Source organism: Larus michahellis, chromosome 2, assembly GCF_964199755.1.
Source record: "Larus michahellis chromosome 2, bLarMic1.1, whole genome shotgun sequence".
Taxonomy (NCBI): Eukaryota; Metazoa; Chordata; class Aves; order Charadriiformes; family Laridae; genus Larus; species Larus michahellis.
The window spans coordinates 56,419,436-56,437,857 of record NC_133897.1 but is presented as its reverse complement, the minus strand read 5'-3'; the positions used below and the strand labels follow the sequence as shown (position 1 = coordinate 56,437,857).

General features: G+C 39.6%; 1 protein-coding gene across 2 annotated transcripts in view; it reads right to left on the bottom strand.

Moving 5' to 3' along the window:
• The window catches only part of POU6F2 (POU class 6 homeobox 2), a 315,292-nt gene that overhangs the window by 23,407 nt on the left and 273,463 nt on the right, over window positions 1-18,422 (bottom strand). For both annotated transcript variants that reach the window (XM_074573496.1, XM_074573495.1), the window contains one exon: window positions 2,279-2,485. In XM_074573496.1, coding sequence (XP_074429597.1) covers window positions 2,279-2,485 — 207 coding nt within the window. The remainder of the gene's footprint in view (window positions 1-2,278; window positions 2,486-18,422) is intronic.

Genomic DNA, 18,422 nt, shown 5'->3' with positions numbered 1-18,422 from the left:
TGTAGCACTGCTGGGCAGACCAGCACAATATGGGTCACATCTTTGGCTCTTGGACCAGAGCTCTGCTGACTGATGGTCTCTACATGAGCACACAGGCTGGGTGAACGATATGGCTAAACAGTGACTTTCTAGCCTCAACCCCTGCTCATTCAGCAAGCTGCAGCCTTCAGCAGCAGTTCGTCCGTTTATGTGAGCACAGTGCCACTGGCTGTGCAGAGGAAGATCACACCAAATAGTGTGACCAGCAGAAGTAGGGAGGTGATTGTCCCCCTCTACTCAGCGCTGGTGAGGCCACACCTTGAGTATCGTGTCCAGTTCTGGGCACTTCAATACGAGAGAGATATCGAGGTGCTGGAGCGAGTGCAGAGAAGGGCAACGAAGCTGGTGAAGGGCCTGAGAATAAATCTTATGAGGAGCGATTGAAGGAGCTGGGACTGTTTAGTTTGAGGAAGAGGAGGCTGAGGGGAGACCTTGTCAAGCTCTACAACTACATGAAAGGACATTGTAGGGAGGTTGGTGCTGGTCTCTTCTCACAGGTAAGTAGCGCTAGAACAAGAGGGAATGGCTTCAAGCTGCAGCAGGGTAGGTTTAGACTGGACATTAGGAAAAAATTCTTCACAGAAAGAGTGGTCAGACACTGGAATAGGCTGCCCAGGGAGGTGGTGGAGTCACCATCCCTGAATGTGTTCGAGTCGTTTAGATGTGGTGTTGGGGGATATAGTGTAGGGGAGAACTTTGTAGAGTGGGGTTGATGGTTGGACTCGATGATCCCAAGGGTCTTTGCCAACCTAAATGATTCTATGATTCTATGATCTCTGCCCCCTCTCTGCCCACTGATGCTACTGGCGGACGTTGCCTGGAAGAGGCTGCTTTGCTGCAGGACTCTGAAGGTACGTTGCTCTGCAGGTGAGGAGGTCTCAGGGAGCAATACAGGACCCCTATCCTCCTCTTTACTTCTAAATTTCATGAGTTTCAAACGGGATCTCAGGATTGCTATGCTTTCTAAGAGCTTCTCCCATAAAGGAGGGAAAGATCTAATCTCTTCAGGGGACTGACTCAAAAAGAAACACCCCACCCCACACACAAATGCAAACTGCTGATTTTTTATTCCATTGTCAGGCTTTCCTGTGCTGGAGAACACAGAGCTCGCCCTCCCATCCATCCCGCTTTGTTTGAAACCGCGTACATGCAACAATTGCTAAAGCACTTGCTGGTAGTATAAGTCTGCTTCCATTAAAGAAAATACAGTTAGATAAATGACAAGCGCTTTGGAAAACGCCTCTGCTAGACACCACAGAGGACAGGATGGAAAAAAGGGTATGTAACCACTTGGATGTGAAACATTTTCAAAACAAACAAAAAAGTCACCTTAGAGATCAATTGGCTCTCTACTTCTAAATTTGAATAAATGAATTAATAAAAAAATTAAAAAATCATTTATTTGGAGTTCAGGGGGCCCTCGGTTTCTCAGAAACATACAAAAGGCTGCTACCTGCAACTGGAGGTGCAGGCAGGACGAGCAAAGAAGCATTACCAGCGATAGGAATGCTAAGCTGAACATTTAAGTGAGTGACACTTTTATAAGTACCTTTTTGGTAATCACATTTGATGTCTTTTCCATCCTCAATTTCCTGTCTTTCAGAGAAAAAAGGTGGCACTACAATTCTCTGCTCCACAGCTGTAGACAAAACTAATGAATTTGACTTTAGAGTACTGTAAAAAGAACTACAGAAATCTTTTCGGACCTCAGTGGAATTGCTGCACCCATCCTGAAGTGCCTTACACTGAATGATAATTTCCCTAGAAATACTTTCTGTCTATGCAAATATGCACAATTGTATCTGATTTTCAGGGAAGAAGACTAATAAGTTTTTATATTTTTCTGTGTTTCCTCTGCACATTCCAAAACATTTCAAACCCCAGTCTACTAGGTGAGCACTAACAAAGGAACTGAACTGTATAGACCAGATGGGCCTCTCCTGTCTCATATTCCTACTGTGCTTTCACTGAAGAAGATTTCTTGGTTGCCCCTATCTTGACTTTTTTTTTTTTTTTAAAAGAACAGAATAACCCTTGAAAGTACAAATGAATTATATACTATGACATTATAACTACATATATAGTATGCACTAACATACTACGTATGATGGAATTAATGTCTTGTTATTAAAAATTATGAAGAAGTGGGAGTTTTTAGAAAGGCCATGAGAGAGTCCATGAGGCGCAGAGGATTTCTGCGCATCTGTTTTGATAATCACTCAGGCTATAGATACTTTACCTGCTGGCCTGGTTTGAGCGGTGATAGTGTTATTCCCTGGGTATTGATCACTGGGAGTATCTGGTTGCCGATGACAGTAGCGATGATCTGGCCCTGGGCGTTGGTCAATAACTGTGGAGTTATCGGCTGCACCTGAAGTCCCTGAGCTCCACCTGCCGCCTGGCTGGAGGGGACTGGATTAGGCATCAGTGGGATTGTTCCAATAATCTGAAGAAAACGACACAGAAAGGGAAAATGCACACATGCTGCATATACTTGCCACACATAATTACTTGTTTTACGCATGTTAAATCAAACTTCAGTGAAATAAGCACAGACAGATATGACAGGCTGAGGGTGGGAAACAACTGTTCCTTTACTGAGTTGATGAGGACTTTCGAACTCATTTGTCACATCACGTATCACCTGTACGTTTTACCACTGTCCCCTGTCTCCCCAGCCAATCTGCTGTGGCTGAGAGTGCATGAAACAAATGTTGGGTCACATTCTAGCCCCTGGATGATGCTTTGTTCCCGCCTCTCATTTGAACGGAATGAAATAGATGCAAATATCAGTCCTGTTTGTCTTGCTTTCTACAATTCATCCGAACAATGTTATTAACCCTGAACTGAGGTGCTTGTGTAATTTTCCTTGATTTACTGATACCTAGTACTCTAGATGACCACCTATTGCTCCCATGAGATCTCAGGGAGGAACAAAGAGATATCGGTGCCTTTCAGGACATGGCTTATTGAGATACGTTCATAAAAATGCAGATGCTTTTGGATGACAACTAAGTAGTACAACACAACGGAGGGCTGCTGTTAGATAAAACATTTTAGCTAACATTTCTGGGGCAAGTACTTGCAGAAGGAGACACTTGTGACATCTCAGATTTTGTAAAATGCGAACGTGCCTGTAAAACTAATATTAGGATGAGATGTCAAACAGATACTGTAAGAAAGCTTGTCAGTCAATAAGCTGCGAGGTTGAAGAAAGTTACTCTGTTAGAAGACTTTTTTTCAAAAGTATTAGAGCATCTGAAACAAACTTCAGATTAAACTTGAGAATAAAACCAACCTTTTTTCTTTCCTGCAAACGACAAATGAAGCTAGAGTCATTGGATTATTGCAAAAGGAAAAGTAAAAAAAAAAAAAAAAGGCAAAACACATCTCTCTCCTTCACCACGTCTCCTCTGACTTTCTCTATCACAGCCCCCCAGAAAGCATCTATCCCATGATAAAGCTTCCAGTCTTCTTCCCTCTCCAGAAGCCTTGCTTCCTCCTCTTTATCCTCGACATCCACCACACTGCATGTCCCTGTGGTCCCCACCAGTATAATCCTGCTTGCCCTGTGTCCCTTATCACATACATTGACTAGTATAGACCTACTTGGGCTGCTGAGAAACAGGGCAGATTACGGCCAAGTTCTTCCTCTTTTTCCTCAGTGGAGATAGCAACAGGGTAGCTTTCCTCAGTCTATCTGCTGATTCTCATTCCATTTAGAAGCTTAATCATCTCTTTATCTCTTTATTTCTGATAAATTTTGTTGAAATTGTTCAGCTCTTTCAAAGCCATTAGGTAGGTATGGAGAGATGGATGGATGGAAAGAGGGAGAGAAGGGTAGACAACACTAGCCACAAGACTAGTTTCCTTCATGAAAACAGGCTAAATTGTTTCTAATAAAACTTGAAGGCAAATTTGTCTCCTAACCAAACATATAAAATTCCTACTGATTTCAACAATTAATTTATATTATATCAATGGGAACTGTACAATGTAGTGTAAAATGAGCTCTAAAATAACTGTTTAGCAAAAACATCAGTGGCTTTGTAGGCAGACCGCTAAGTTACTTTCTGAGAGCACGAAACTAGAGGAACAACTCTGAATCTCTTGCTAAAGATAAAAAAGGATGCATGTATGAACTGTGCTGTGAAGAACCGCAGGGATCTGTGAAGACCTCTGCATATTTAAATCACCAGAGGTGATGCACAACAACCCCAGAAAATCCATCCTCAAGAAAGCATCATGCAATGATCTCCAACTAACTCAGGCACAGCTGGAGGGCCATGAGGCTCTCGTCAGAGGATCACACTCTTCCTTCCACTATTAGGCTTAGATACGAGTCAATCAAGTGACAGCGTCCTGAGTGACTTCTCCTTCAGCGGTCACAGCCCAATGGTGTGCCTCTAGGTAAGTTCAACTGTGAAGTAAAATGTGACAATTTAAACCAAATCTTTGAGTGAAAGGAGTGCACTTGGTTAGCTACGGCAGCTCAGCTAACAAGTGCTAGGCACTGAAGTCACCACCAATTTACCAAACTTGCCCAGTTAGAAGAAGTTTGGATGGGAAGATCAGAGAACCATAAAGAAAAGCAGGACAGCTCTCCTGTGGGAGGACCTCATAAAATGGCAAGCCCACCTACTAAGCTGTATTGTAAGAGCTGCATATATCAAAACCGTTCAAAACACTGTAAAGATATCATTTAAGTTCTCCTTAATGCATTCCTAAAAGGTAGACAGATCAATAAAGATTACTACCCCCATTTTACTGAGCATGAAAGTGAAGCACAATGGAGCATATTCAGACAGAGGTTGTGATTTGGAGAGTTAGCCTTCTAAGCTGGAATTGCCTGCGAGTTCCTCTCTGCAGATCACAGTATTTTTGTATTTTTTTAAGGTGTCCCTAGCTGAACTGCAGGTGCTTTAGATGGCTGTTCACTGAGGAGGGAGGCATTTATTTACATCATTATCAGATTTCAGAATATTTTCTAAAATCTGACTTTCAGCATGAATTAAATACAACTTTCACGCGGTGCAACATGTAAATTTCTCCCTGTTTTTGGTGACCTAAAATATTTATGGGTCACGAATACATTCTTTCTCTTTTAAAATATCTCACCAAATACAAGGAATAACCCTTCTTAATTTTATCAGCAGAAACATAGCAAAGGCCTCTCCTTCCTTTGCCATGTCAGTAAAGGACGCGACCTTGGAGTGTCATTACTCCAATGTAACTTTAACTATCAAGGTCCTAATCCCAGCAAAGCAAAAAATGCTGCGCTGGTGTTATCAGTAATAGAAATGTTTGCATTCACATTTAAAATGCATTTCTTGGACTGCAGTTGGACATTTTATAGAATGACAGTGCTGAAGTGGACAGTTTGTAAGGTCAGAAGCAGAAGGCTATCTATATGTATTAATGTGTGTCACACACCATTCTGTACATGGCGTGCTGCACATGCACACAGCCAGAAACGGAGCAGGGAAAACACAGCTGGGAGAGGTGTTCCAGAAGGACAAACGAACAAATGCCCTCAGGGGGTCACCGTAGGAGCCAAGGGTAAATCCGAATGGGAAACAGTTTTCCCACTTTCTGAAACTTATGGAGATTTCAAGATTTTTTTCCCATTTCATACAAAAATAAAGTAAAATCTTGCCTGGTTAAAAACAAATTAATAAACAATGCCACCTGTCAAACACATTCTTGAGAAAACAAACACATCCCTAAAAGTCATCATGCTACGAAAATATAATTTAAAAAGTTTTGGGTTTGTTTTTTTTGGTTTTTTTTTTTTTTTTTTTTTTTTTTTTTTTTTTTTTTACACCATGCACATGACTCTCACGATTCTTTTTTTCTATGTCATGCAACTGAAAACAAGCACTAAGTGTCTAGAGCGGATTTGCAAAACAGGTGTCGCATGCAAAACAACACGCAGTTTTGAAAGTCCAAGGGTTAATTCAAGGGACCCCTTGCCAATGCTCCATAACCTCTAAGGGAGTCTGGCACAGTAATCTGCAGAGCACTGTTGATTAAAATAAATCATACCTGTTTTTATCTGTCTGAAGTACAGGTTCCAGATATAGGCTCAAAATGCAGTGCAGATGTGACACTGGAAATTGTACGGAGATATCTAATGTAAATTCAGACATCAGCTTTTTTTGCAGAGACAGAGCTTTGGTCCACAGCTAAATAAAATACCAGCACTGTAAATCCGGCCCTGTTCAAGTGACAGAGTGTTGCAAGAAGCCTTGGTGGAGTTAGATTTTCACTTCAAGTATTCAGTAAGGTTCTTTCCTTTTTGTTTATGGATTAATAGATACATCAATTGTATCTTGAGGTGCTTAGAGAGCCGTTTTTACAGATGTTAATTTAGTTTTTTATGCTTCCCAATGTTAACTAAATTTTAAAAAGCAATGATTTGTTTCTAACTTCAATGGAAATTCAGGGTGATTTTTAACAGCATCTGAATATTTTCCATTGATTAATCTGTTAGTGTCATTTTAGCATCCTAGGATTTCAAAACATCTCAAGTCTTAAAACTTGAATCTGCCATTGCCAAGACAACTTCCACGATTAAGTGTTACTTATATGAAATAAAGTTGTAAGACTTGGCTTGCACGTGAAGTTAATTTGTCGATCTGCTCCATCTATGGGCTCAGTGGTCTTTGCCTACATAGTCCTGCAAACTGTAGTATCTGCAGTGAAAGAATAAGCACATAATTAAAGCAAAGGTAAAATCCCAAGGAATGGAGCTGACCATGGAGGGGAAAAATCCCAAACCCTCAGCATATCAACTGATGATACCAACTGGTGAGGGTTACCCCAATGGCAGGGTAATGTCCTAGCACTGACTGACTGAAGTGCTAGTCACTATTGTACCATTAAACAGATTTTGGTCCTTTGCCTTGCTCAGTAAAGGTTTCTTCTTAGAAACGAAATAAAAACACCTGATTGCTTAAAAATGATCCCTTAAACAACTGATACTTAAGAAATAATAACATAAGAAAATAATCCATTCTTATCCTTTATTGATTCACAAAACATCTTCATATTTAATTACCTTGTGGATTACTTCGCTGTAACTCACAGGGCAGGAGCTGAGCGACCGCTCAGAACTTTTGGGGATGGAAGTCTAATTGTAGCCCCATTTGCACTGGAGATACAAAACTAGATTTTGCATAACTGTATGAAGGACTAATTACCGATTTCCCAGCAGCGAGTCTTTTCTTGTGGCTCCTAACAAACCAGTTGTGTTTTGACATTAGGTGAAGTTACTATGATACTCTAAAATGAAGCGTACGACTATTTTTTATTAAGTTCTTCCCTCTCTTGCCCCATCAGATACAGGGATGCTGCCTTGCTTCATTGTTCTCCTAGCACAACCAAAGGATTATCACAAACTGTAGCCAAATGGATGGTTCAACAACTATCTTTGTTCCTCCTGTGAAAAGGCTAAGTAAAATCAAAGACCGACTACACTAGGTTGTTTCTACTGTCAGCCAGGGCTGACGTAAAGCAAATAGTGACATTTCATCTGAAAAAAACTCTTTAACTATGAGAAGGAAATGTGAAGTTTTTTCAGTAGTATCATGAAAATGAAAGTCTCTCTGATTTTATCAATGTTACAGCCCTTTAAATATTGAAGGTTAATTATTCAGTTTTGAACATCAGAAGAACAACATAAAAATAAAATAGAAAACCAGAAAAAAATAAAGGGAGCAATAGAAAAATTGTTTGGTAAAACCAGTCAAACCACCATATACACGTAAGCTAATTTAACATCTCAAACTGTAAACAGAATGTATGCAAGTCTTACTTTTACATAGTGAGCCAAAAAAAAAAATCACTATTTGAGTGAATGTTTGCTGATATAAATATGCTTCACTTATCTTCATTTTCTAGTCCTCAGAATATGATCTGAAATGAAAGCTCACTTTGGTTTCTGTTGTATGATGCTGGTACATTTAAACTAATTTTTTCTGGTTTTACAGGGCCAAAAGCTAATTTAACCCCAGCAGTCATACCACCTACAGTACGTAGGACAGTGTTTATGGTTTGGTTCATTTTCTACAGTTTTGTGAATTTCCTTCAGAAGCCGCTTCTGTTCACAGATATGTTCCTCCTTGTAGGGTCACTGTATCAGCATGAGTTACTTTAAGGAGATAATCTAAGAAGAAAATGACTGAGGAAAGGACAGAGTAATGAGAATCTGCACAGGATTCTTTAGCCTCTGTGCAGCTGCCCATTTCTTAATCACACACATATATATACTACCTATATAAACTATAAACACACAGCCATATATTTTGATTTTTTTTTATATATATATATGATTTATTATCTACGAATATCACTAAACCCAGCTATTTAGATACACTATAGTATATATGCTACCAATCGACACACTGAAAAACTGGAAGCATGAATACAAGCTCCATTTGCAGACTATTTCTGAAAGAAATGCTACTCTGTCTTGTTCTTTGGAGTAACCACAATATGATTCTTGACCCTCAAGACAGGATGAGGCTAAGGCTGCCTGTGTCCTTCGAAGTAAAAACAGTATTAAACTATGCAAAATTTGCAGATGACCTTTGCTGCATTATATTTCCTGATGAGAGCTCAAAAAAATGGCACAACAAAATGCTATTTTGAGAACAAGGCATCACACAGTGATACTAGAAACAGGTACCTATGAAACAGTACTTCTGAGTCACCATTTCATGTAAGGAAGTATAATTTTCAAGGTTAAGTATTGTTCATATATCATACAAAATACTGGATGGTATATTGTTTGTAAGCATCACAATGGAACATTGAGTCTGACATTCTGCCTGACTTTCTCAGTGCTTTATTTTTTAGAAAATAATGTTTGTACACTAACAGCAAACTATACAGGACTTTATTTGTCATCACTGTAGGAATTATGTGGTGAAATTTTTCTCAAGCAAATACTGTTGTGTTCCGTTAGCCGGGGCACGTATACACTCATAAAAAGAATGTCTCTCTTATCAAACGTCCTAAATAACACAACATAACATTTTCTCATTACAGAAATCTAAAGATATATAATTACCAAATTAAAGATGAAAAATTACATTGAATGTCTGCTGAATTGTTCTTTGTAAGCTATCTACTTATTAGAGTTAGCTTCCTTTTAAAATCAAGAATTAAGTCAGGCATAAGAAACCTTAGAGGCCACAGTTCCCTGAATTAAGTAAAGCACCTATTGATTTTAATTAGATTTACAGGTCCCAAGCATTTCTGAATATCAGTTAGCTAGATTCTTATGAAAGCGTTCATTATTTAAAATTGGTGGATGACTTGTAGAAAACATTTTTAGCATCATTTTTCTTTGTTATGACAAAAGATCCATGATATTATGTTATGACAAAACAACCAATACTGTCATAACAGAATTGTTATGACAAAACAGCCATAATTTCTAATAATGTTTGATGATCACAAAAAGAAGTCACAACTTACTGCTTTTAGTATTCGACTGCTTGTCTCCCAAACCAGAGCTTTGCTGATTGCTGTGCAGATCCTTGTAGCGTGTATACAAGCAAATACACTTTTGTATGTGTGGTTTTGGTATCTTATTTTTTTTTTTCCCGTAAATACTCTTGAGAACAAAAAGTAATGGCATTCATTTTCTCAGGAAGTAAATATAAAGCGACTGAGTTACCAGCATGAATTTTAGATTTGATTACAATGAATGTTTTTTGGTAAATATTCATTCCCCCTACTTTCTCTTCATGAAGTCTGAGTTTTTCATAGTTGCCTACAGAAGTATCACTGCTACTTTGGCTTCTCTGAAGATTTCAATCTCAACTAAGTATTAAGCATCTCAGAGACAAGAAATCTCTGGTCTGAAATAAAATGTCTCAACCTTTGAAATCTTTGTATATGAGCTGCATCTGCAAACCCTACCATTACTTCGTGTCTTTAGATTGCAAACCATTTAGAAAAAGGACTGTCTCTTTTGAGCATTAACATAATATAAATATTTACTGCTACTTCTCCCTCATACCATAGTGGACTTGCTTTCAGCCATATCAGAATGCAACATACTAGACATAAAGCAGAAGAAAATGTAGGCATCCCCACGCTTTGCAATACGTGCCATGCTGAGCCATTCAAGGCTAGCTTGGGAAACAAATTGGCGTTTCTCAGCAAGCCTAATGAGGCCAAGCACGACGCGTGCCAATGTGATTAGGTTGCTTCCATGCTATGGCAACATTATCGGCTTGTTTGGAACTAGCTTTGCTACTTGGTGTTGTATTGCAGCGTACCAGCCTACTACAGAGATGCTATCTAGAGGTCGGGAGCCAGAATGAGGCAGGGTGTAGTAATTGCTCTTTGATCCTGTGGTTTTTAAGTAAGAGCTGCTATTGAGACATAATCTTGCGTAGATATGAACAAGATAATGTTCTCTACTGCCACAACAGTTCTCACTGAAATAGTGCTGTTTTAATTTTTCAAGTTGTAACATTCCATTTCTAAAAAAGGGGTGTTGCACGCTACTGTTAATGTCTGCGTCTGGGTGAGCAGGAGAATTTTTGGTGCTCTATTTTTATTTCTTTCTCTTTGTTACTCCTTTTGACTTGTTTTGCATAGACAAGAAGTTCAGTTAAGGAGATGGCATGCTCTTAACTGCCTTCAGTAGGCAGTCATTGCTGTCACTGCTTTATTTTGTGATGCCATTCCTGAAAAAGTTATTCCACCAGAAGTATTAAGGTCTTGCAAATACATGTTAAATTTGGAATCCTCAGAGAGTTATTTTTCTTTTTAATTTTCATTGATGAATTTGCCTGAGGAAACATAATTGTATTCTGGACAAATGACTTTGAAGGCTTAATGATCTTTTATTCTAGCCTTGACTTGTCTGTTTAGAATACCAACTTATATTTTCTTGGATGCTTCTCCATGATAAAGTGGGCTGAAATCATTAACCATCAAATAATCTTCAGATGCAATCTTTAGGACCACAGTTCTTTAATTAGATTACAGGTCAAAGAATTTCTAAGCCATCAATATATTCTTGAATAATCTACTCTCATCTTCTCACTATCAAATTACATACACTGTATCAAATATTTATCAGAGATCACCAGATTTCTCAGTCTGTAACTCTTAAAGGTGAAATTAGTTAGGCATGCTGATTCATTCAATCATTTCAGATTTAGCCAAAATTCACTACAAGGAGGCTAATAGATATTGCAATCAATATGTAGCAATAATACTCAACATTGTTGTTATACTATCGCATTTCTCCAAATATTGTTACAAGTCCTGAGCTCGATGCAATGACTATGGATGACACAGAAGTTGTCTGTCAACCATCACTTCAACATTGCACCTGTGCAACAAGACATTCTTTTAAATACAAAGTCATGCCCTACTTCAGCCGACATCTGTATGATTTTAGGTGATCTGGACTTTAGTTAAACAAAAGACAAAACTGTTGGTCTAATTAAGTAAGAGTTGTAACTTTTAACATGACAGTCTACAAAAGCTCAAGGCAAGGCTGAGGAGAATGACTATGCAAACCTTCGCACCTGGCCAGACAAATATACTACTGAAACATTTTTAAATTTTACAATGCATGCATTTCTTCAACAAGTGATTTTCCGACTACTGAGAATGAACCACAACGCTAATCACCAGTATGACTATAGTGGAACAAACCATTCTGGATTACCTCTTTACTGTGTATCATCACTATGGAAACCAATATTCCAGGCTATAAAGTGGAATTTCATTGTAATGCAGCACAATTACATGAACGTTCAGGACAAGAAGGAAAAATTCATTTCACTGAAAGGAGGTGGGAAAATTCAGATGGGTCATATGCAAGTTCTTGGATGCAAAATGGCCATGACTCCAAGTTTCTCTCTCTGAATCTCTATGGAAAAAATCCTTCCTGAGATCAAATATAACATCCCTTTGTTATACAATCATCAGAAAGACAGATGATTGTTCATTTCAGTACCAATGCCTCCTTGAAAATTTGCCAACCAGATATAAGCCAGACTAAGTCTTTCTTATCTTGTGAAAGGTAAGAAAGGTCCTTCTTACCTTGTGAAATTTGGTATGGCTGCTGGTTCAACGTGCCGCTCTGTCAATCAGTTCACCTTTGGAAAGTCACTAAAATTCCAGTCCTCCATTCAATCATCTGTAATATGTTTGTATAAATACTATTTATCTCCCTGACAGTACTCCTATGAGCCTTAAATAATTTTTGTAAGGCTACCTTAGAGTTGTCAAGAAAAGATACCACATAAAGGTAGGGGGTTTTCATGTCAAAGGTGGCTATCTCACTGAAAATATCCTCAGCTGGTTCTTTTCTTGAATGTTAGTAGTAGGAGCGTATGCTTCACTGCTTGAAAGCGCAATGGCTAAAGTATCTCACATTATCAAATGCATCATTAATCCATTTCACCTCAGCTGACAGATAGAAGGGAAAGAAAGGTATTCTGCTCACATCTGAACAGCTTGACTTAAATTTCCACTCTAGCCACCACCTGATACAAATCATGGTTATAATAATAAGTTCTGTAACACAGATACTTAGTATATGTGATGTTATCTACCACAAGTGACTGGTCCTAACATCTCTCTCAGGACAAAACATTCTCCTGATGCAATGGCACTTAACTCAGGAGGTAGCTGTGTGTGGATTTGGAGATGAATATCCAGCATTCAGTCACTGCTTCATTTCCATTGGCCAAAATACATTTGTTTGTGGGAGTTTATATACAGATTTGAGTCCCTCCCAGGGCTATCAGTTTATTTTCATACATTCAAGACGTTCCTAACTAAACAAACGCTCCAAAACTGACAGTTAAATATAACTAAATTATTCTCCAATTTGGGGAAGACATACCAAGGGACTGCATTTTATGAATGTGTGAGGAGAACGTGCAGCTGAAATACCGGTTTCATTCATAGAATCATAGAATTGTTGAGGTTGGAAGGGACCTTTAAGATCATCGAGTCCAACCTTTAGCCTACCCTGACAAGAGCCACTTCTAAATCATGTCCCTAAGTGCCCCATCTACCCTTTTTTTAAACACCTCCAGGGATGGTGAATCCACCACCTCCCTGGGCAGCCTATTCCAATGTTTAATAACCCTTTCAGTGAAAAAATGTCTCCTAATATCTAATCTAAACCTCCCCTGACGTAACTTGAACCCGTTTCCCCTCGTCCTATCACTTGTCACCAGGGAGAAGAGGTCAGCCCCCATCTCTCTACAACCTCCTTTCAGGTAGTTGTAGAGGGTGATAAGGTCTCCCCTCAGCCTCCTCTTCTCCAGGCTAAACAACCCCAGCTCCCTCAGTCGTTCTTCATAAGGTTTGTCCTCCAGACCCCTCACCAGCTTTGTAGCCCTTCTCTGGACACGCTCCAACACCTCAATGTCCCTCTTGTAGCGAGGGGCCCAAAACTGAACGCAGTACTCGAGGTGGGGCCTCACCAGTGCCGAGTACAGGGGGATGATCACTTCCCTAGTCCGGCTCACCACACTATTCCTGATACAGGCTAGGATGCTGTTGGCCTTCTTGGCCACCTGGGCACACTGCTGGCTCATATTCAGCCGGCTATCAACCAACACTCCCAAGTCCTTTTCTGTCGGGCTGCTTTCAAGCCACTCTGCCCCAATCCTGTAGCACTGCATGGGGTTGTTGTGACCCAAGTGCAGGACCCGGCATTTGGCCTTGTTGAACCTCATACCATTGGTCTCAGCCCATCGGTCCAGCCTGTCCAGATCCCTCTGCAGAGCCAACCTACCCTCAAGCAGATCAACACGCCCGCCCAGCTTAGTGTCATCTGCGAACTTACTGAGAGTGCATTCGATCCCTTCATCCAGATCATTGATAAAGATATTAAAGAGAACCGGCCCCAGCACCGAACCCTGGGGGACACCACTTGTGACTGGACACCAACTGGATTTAACTCCATTTACCACCACTCTCTGGGCATGGCCATCCAGCCAGTTTTTTACCCAGTGAAGAGTACACCTGTCCAGGCCATGAGCAGCCAGTTTCTCCAGGAGAATGCTGTGGGAAACAGTGTCAAAAGCTTTGCAAAAATCCAAGTAGATAACATCCACATAACATTTAGGGTTGGTCTGTAAGTTTGCTTAAGGAAGAGTTAAATAACTATGATTTTCTTAATTAAAGGCAGATTACCTCAGTGAGCCTGAGGTAATCCCATCTCCAGCACCTACATTGCTACTGTAGTGAAGCAACATGCTCCTGATACAGACAGGTATACCGAAATTTCTCTATGTATTTTGATATGAATTCAAACTACCTAATCTTTCTCTTCTGCTGGCAGCAGAGCCCATACCCTTGAGGCCAGTTCTGTGGAAGGTGGAGGTTCACAGACACTTTGTACATTTTCTGTCCTTGCATGTTGTCTCTGTATCAGTCCTAAAACGATCTCCTTGTCTTTTCAACTGTGATCTGCAGAGGACCAAAGGTGAGAGGCTCCTATACTTTCTTGACTCTAGAGGAGGGGGAGGACAGGGGCACAGATCAGCTGTTTCCAGGATCCCGTCTCCGTCTGTGTATTTGTCACTTGTCTTACACTTACATTTTAAGTTATTTCGGGCAGGCCATCGGGTTTTTTCTATGTAAGAACCAAGCCTTAGCACAGCATTCCAGTCATGATTATGGTGGTGCTGTAAACAATAAATAGCACCAATCCTATTTGTCATTAAAAAAAAGCTATATTATGTAATATTCTTATACTTCCTCTTAGTTAAGATAACTGAAGACTGTGATGCACTCTATCAAGACTTGCAAGTGGGATAATACTGCTGCACTTTCTCGTAAAATGTACTGGGATTACAGGTTCCTGAAGGAAGAACTAAGGGAGTGCTACTTTACCTTTATCAGCCCTGAAACATTTCCAATAGAAAAGGAAAATACATTAAGGTCATTTTTACACACTATGGAGAGTGTTTAAGAACATGACTACAAGCTGGGGAAAAAAAATGCAACGATAATGCTAGAAGCGACTCTTATGCTTACAATTTATTTTAAATATTTCCCTAGAGCTATTGTTTTGCACAACTTACTCCTCAACTGTGGCAGCTGGGGTGTCAGTGGAGCTCAATGAATTGCACTGAATAAACAGATCCATCCCAAGCTCAGAGGACATCATTCACAGTTCCAGCTACAGCCTTTCCCTTCTCTTGTTGCCCTAGATGTTCCTCCTCAGGAACATCCAGAGCACTTCCACAACTCAGCTTTGCCAGTCCACACTCAGAATCATAGAATCATTTAGGTCAGAAAAAAACTGTAATATCATCAAGTCCAACCATGAACCTAACACTGCCAAGTCCACCAGATTCAGCCTCTCTGTCCTGGCATGTAATGCCTTAATGTGGAAATGATCCACATGAAGCAAGCAGGCTCCTTATGAAGTGATGGACTATACTCACTGTCTGAAAGAACCAGAGAACCTAACCACAGATATCTTTAGTATATGTAAATTTAAAAGTATAAGCAAGAACCATCAGATGTTGGTTCCTTCATTCAGGCTTTGCCTTACTTTGAGTAGTCTCCCTGATACTAATCCGTGGAGCAAGGTATTAGTTAATAAGACAAAAAATTCTATAAGGAGAACAAAGCTGATATGAAAGGGGGAAATAGCAACTGCAAAAGGAAATTTAATTTTAAGTATTGTCAAAATGCATATTGTACTTACAAATGTCTTTGTAACACATTTTTTAAAAAACAATGAAGTCTCAATAATATGAACCTTCCGTAAAGCACTTATTAAATCTTGGGGCAGGAGTGGAAAAGATTCCCTGGTGTATGTGAACTACAGCAGAAGAGGATGAGTGAAGTGCAAATGCCACAGTATAATTCCTGTATGGAACATTTTAATTGTGGGTAATGGCAGATTTTCAATTTTATAAGTCAAGGAATTGTGCTCATTTCTGAGACAGAACTGAATATATTAACTGCCCTTGAAACAGTATCAATATTTCTTCCTGCACAGAGCACAGCACAGTAAAATGCATTAAAAGATGAAAGCTCTTTGATCCTTTTGAATGCTTAAAGATACCAGAACAGTGCCAATAAGTTTTGAGGAAGAGGATAGACAGAAAAGAAATATTATTAATTGCCAAGATAGCACAAGATCCCAAAATAGTGATACTGAGTGTACTAAAGACTATAAAAATATTTATTGTCCATAGTTCTACCCCACTGAGTCTCTCAGGCCACAATGGGTTCCTTTTTCCCCCCCTCTTCATTCAGGTGAAGTCATTAGTACGCAAACATATTTGATCTTGACATACACAATAGCTCTATCTTTTTAGCCCCCAATATTAGGGAAAGAAAACTGCCTGGGTTTATATCACGGTGTAGATCTTACGAGTCAGGAGCAGACTGAATAACCGGAATCCCAGAAGTCATTTACAAGAGCCATTGAGCTTCACTCAATGGTCCGCTGGTTCTGCTGCACTCAATGGTCTGCTGTGGTTCTGCTGCCAATTGCCAGTTAATATTTTCTAGGAAGATTTCATCTCTTGGCTTCTCATTCATTGATAATAATGCCAATTATCTCCGGACTCCATTTCAGTTTGGGGTTATGCTTGCATAATATTACCAAGCTTCTCTCTGACTTGGCTTCTACTAATAAAAATCAGAATTAAATCTACTGACCTGAATGCAATGGCCCCTGTGACTTGAACATGGCACAGGCTGATGTTTGGGTCTAGCTGCAGCCCATAGTTCTTTTTAAATTATGAATGGTCTCAGGCTAAAGTGTACCCTACTCAGCCTAGGTCTGGTTTTGACTGGTTATCTCAGGCTTTGATTTCAGCTGAAGCTAGGAAAATGTAGGTATTCTCTTTTTCCCTGTTCATACAGAACCCATTCTGCCAAATGGAGTAGCCCCATGCAAACCAAGTGGATGACTCATGAGTAGTTCTGGAAAGAAAGTGAGAAATTGTGTTATTTCATTTTTGTTTTCACTTCAAAATGGAACTTAAGCTAAATTTAAAATTAAATATAAATCTGAAAAAAACTGTTTGGGATAGATTGAGCCATTCTGATTGAAACTGAAATATTTCATATCCCTTTTAACCTTTCTAAACTTCAAAAATAACCCACTAAATTTTCAAACAGAACATGTAAAAATGAGACACTTAAATCTTATCCAGACACTGTACTTTAAATTTTTTACTGAACAAAATTTGTCAAAATGACACATCTTATATTTAGATTAAATGCCATTTTTCCATCAGAAGTCAGCAATGAAAAAAAGTCATTCAGCTCTGCTCACAATGGTGCAGGAGTTTATACTAAAAGATCGATAAATGAGGTAGTAAAATGTAATTATACCTCACTCTTTAACATAGATTCAAATGCAACACTAGAATCCTGATGGATGCTTCTGGATACATAATAGATTTCTTTCTCTAGAGCCCACTGCATTCATTGCTGCTAAGGTCTCCACGAGCACTTGCACTAGGACAGGCTCCAAGAGCTCAACCAAGGACTAGAAGCTGGATGTGCTGGGTACTGGAGAAAGGAAGGGTTGAGGTAGTCCCTATTTTGAAAAGGGCGAGGAAGCCCTCGTGCTGTCAGGACAGGTAGTACGCTGGCATGCTCCAGTGGCACAGAATAAAGTCCTTCTGCTTCCCCAGTGAATCGGTGCCTGAATCTGTGCACTCCCCTCTTTACCTCTTTCCTCCAAAGCTATATGCATTTCTTGGGAGCCTAAAACTTCCATTTACTCTGTAGCTTTTAACAGGGAGTCTTTTTTTGACCTCTTAGGACACGGACAACCTGGCCCCTAGTTTGAGTGTTGCTGGTCAGTGGAGGAAAATGTAAAAGACAGTGCTCTGCCTGCAGTGATTCTTCCTACAGCCCCATGCTCTGAAAATACTTGCACGGATTTCTCATCCATCACCTGATCCTGAATGATGCTCAGAAAGCTCAGTGATGTCTAACATGACAGTTAAGAGAGTCTGTGCATCTACCAGCCTCTCTTCCCTTTCCTCACCTTCCCCCTCGACCCTCCCCCAAAAGAAAAGGAACCCATTCCTCAGATTAAAAAGAAAGTTCATCCAGGCTCAACGTGCGTAAGATTTGTCACTCAGGCTGCTTCGTTCAGAAATGAAAACTAAAAGATGTGTAAACAACAAATAACCTCAAAAAAGAAATGAGCATCTCAAAAAAAAAAATAAAAAAGAAGAAAGTTATCAAATATGCATTTGTTTATCACAGTCAAGTTTTATGATTCCAACCTGATTCATATATATTTTATGAAGAGAATATCCATTGTGGTGGCAAAATTAAATGTATTTTGAAACTTGTATGTGACATTTATCTATCTGCTCTATCAGAAAAAAGTTGTCATA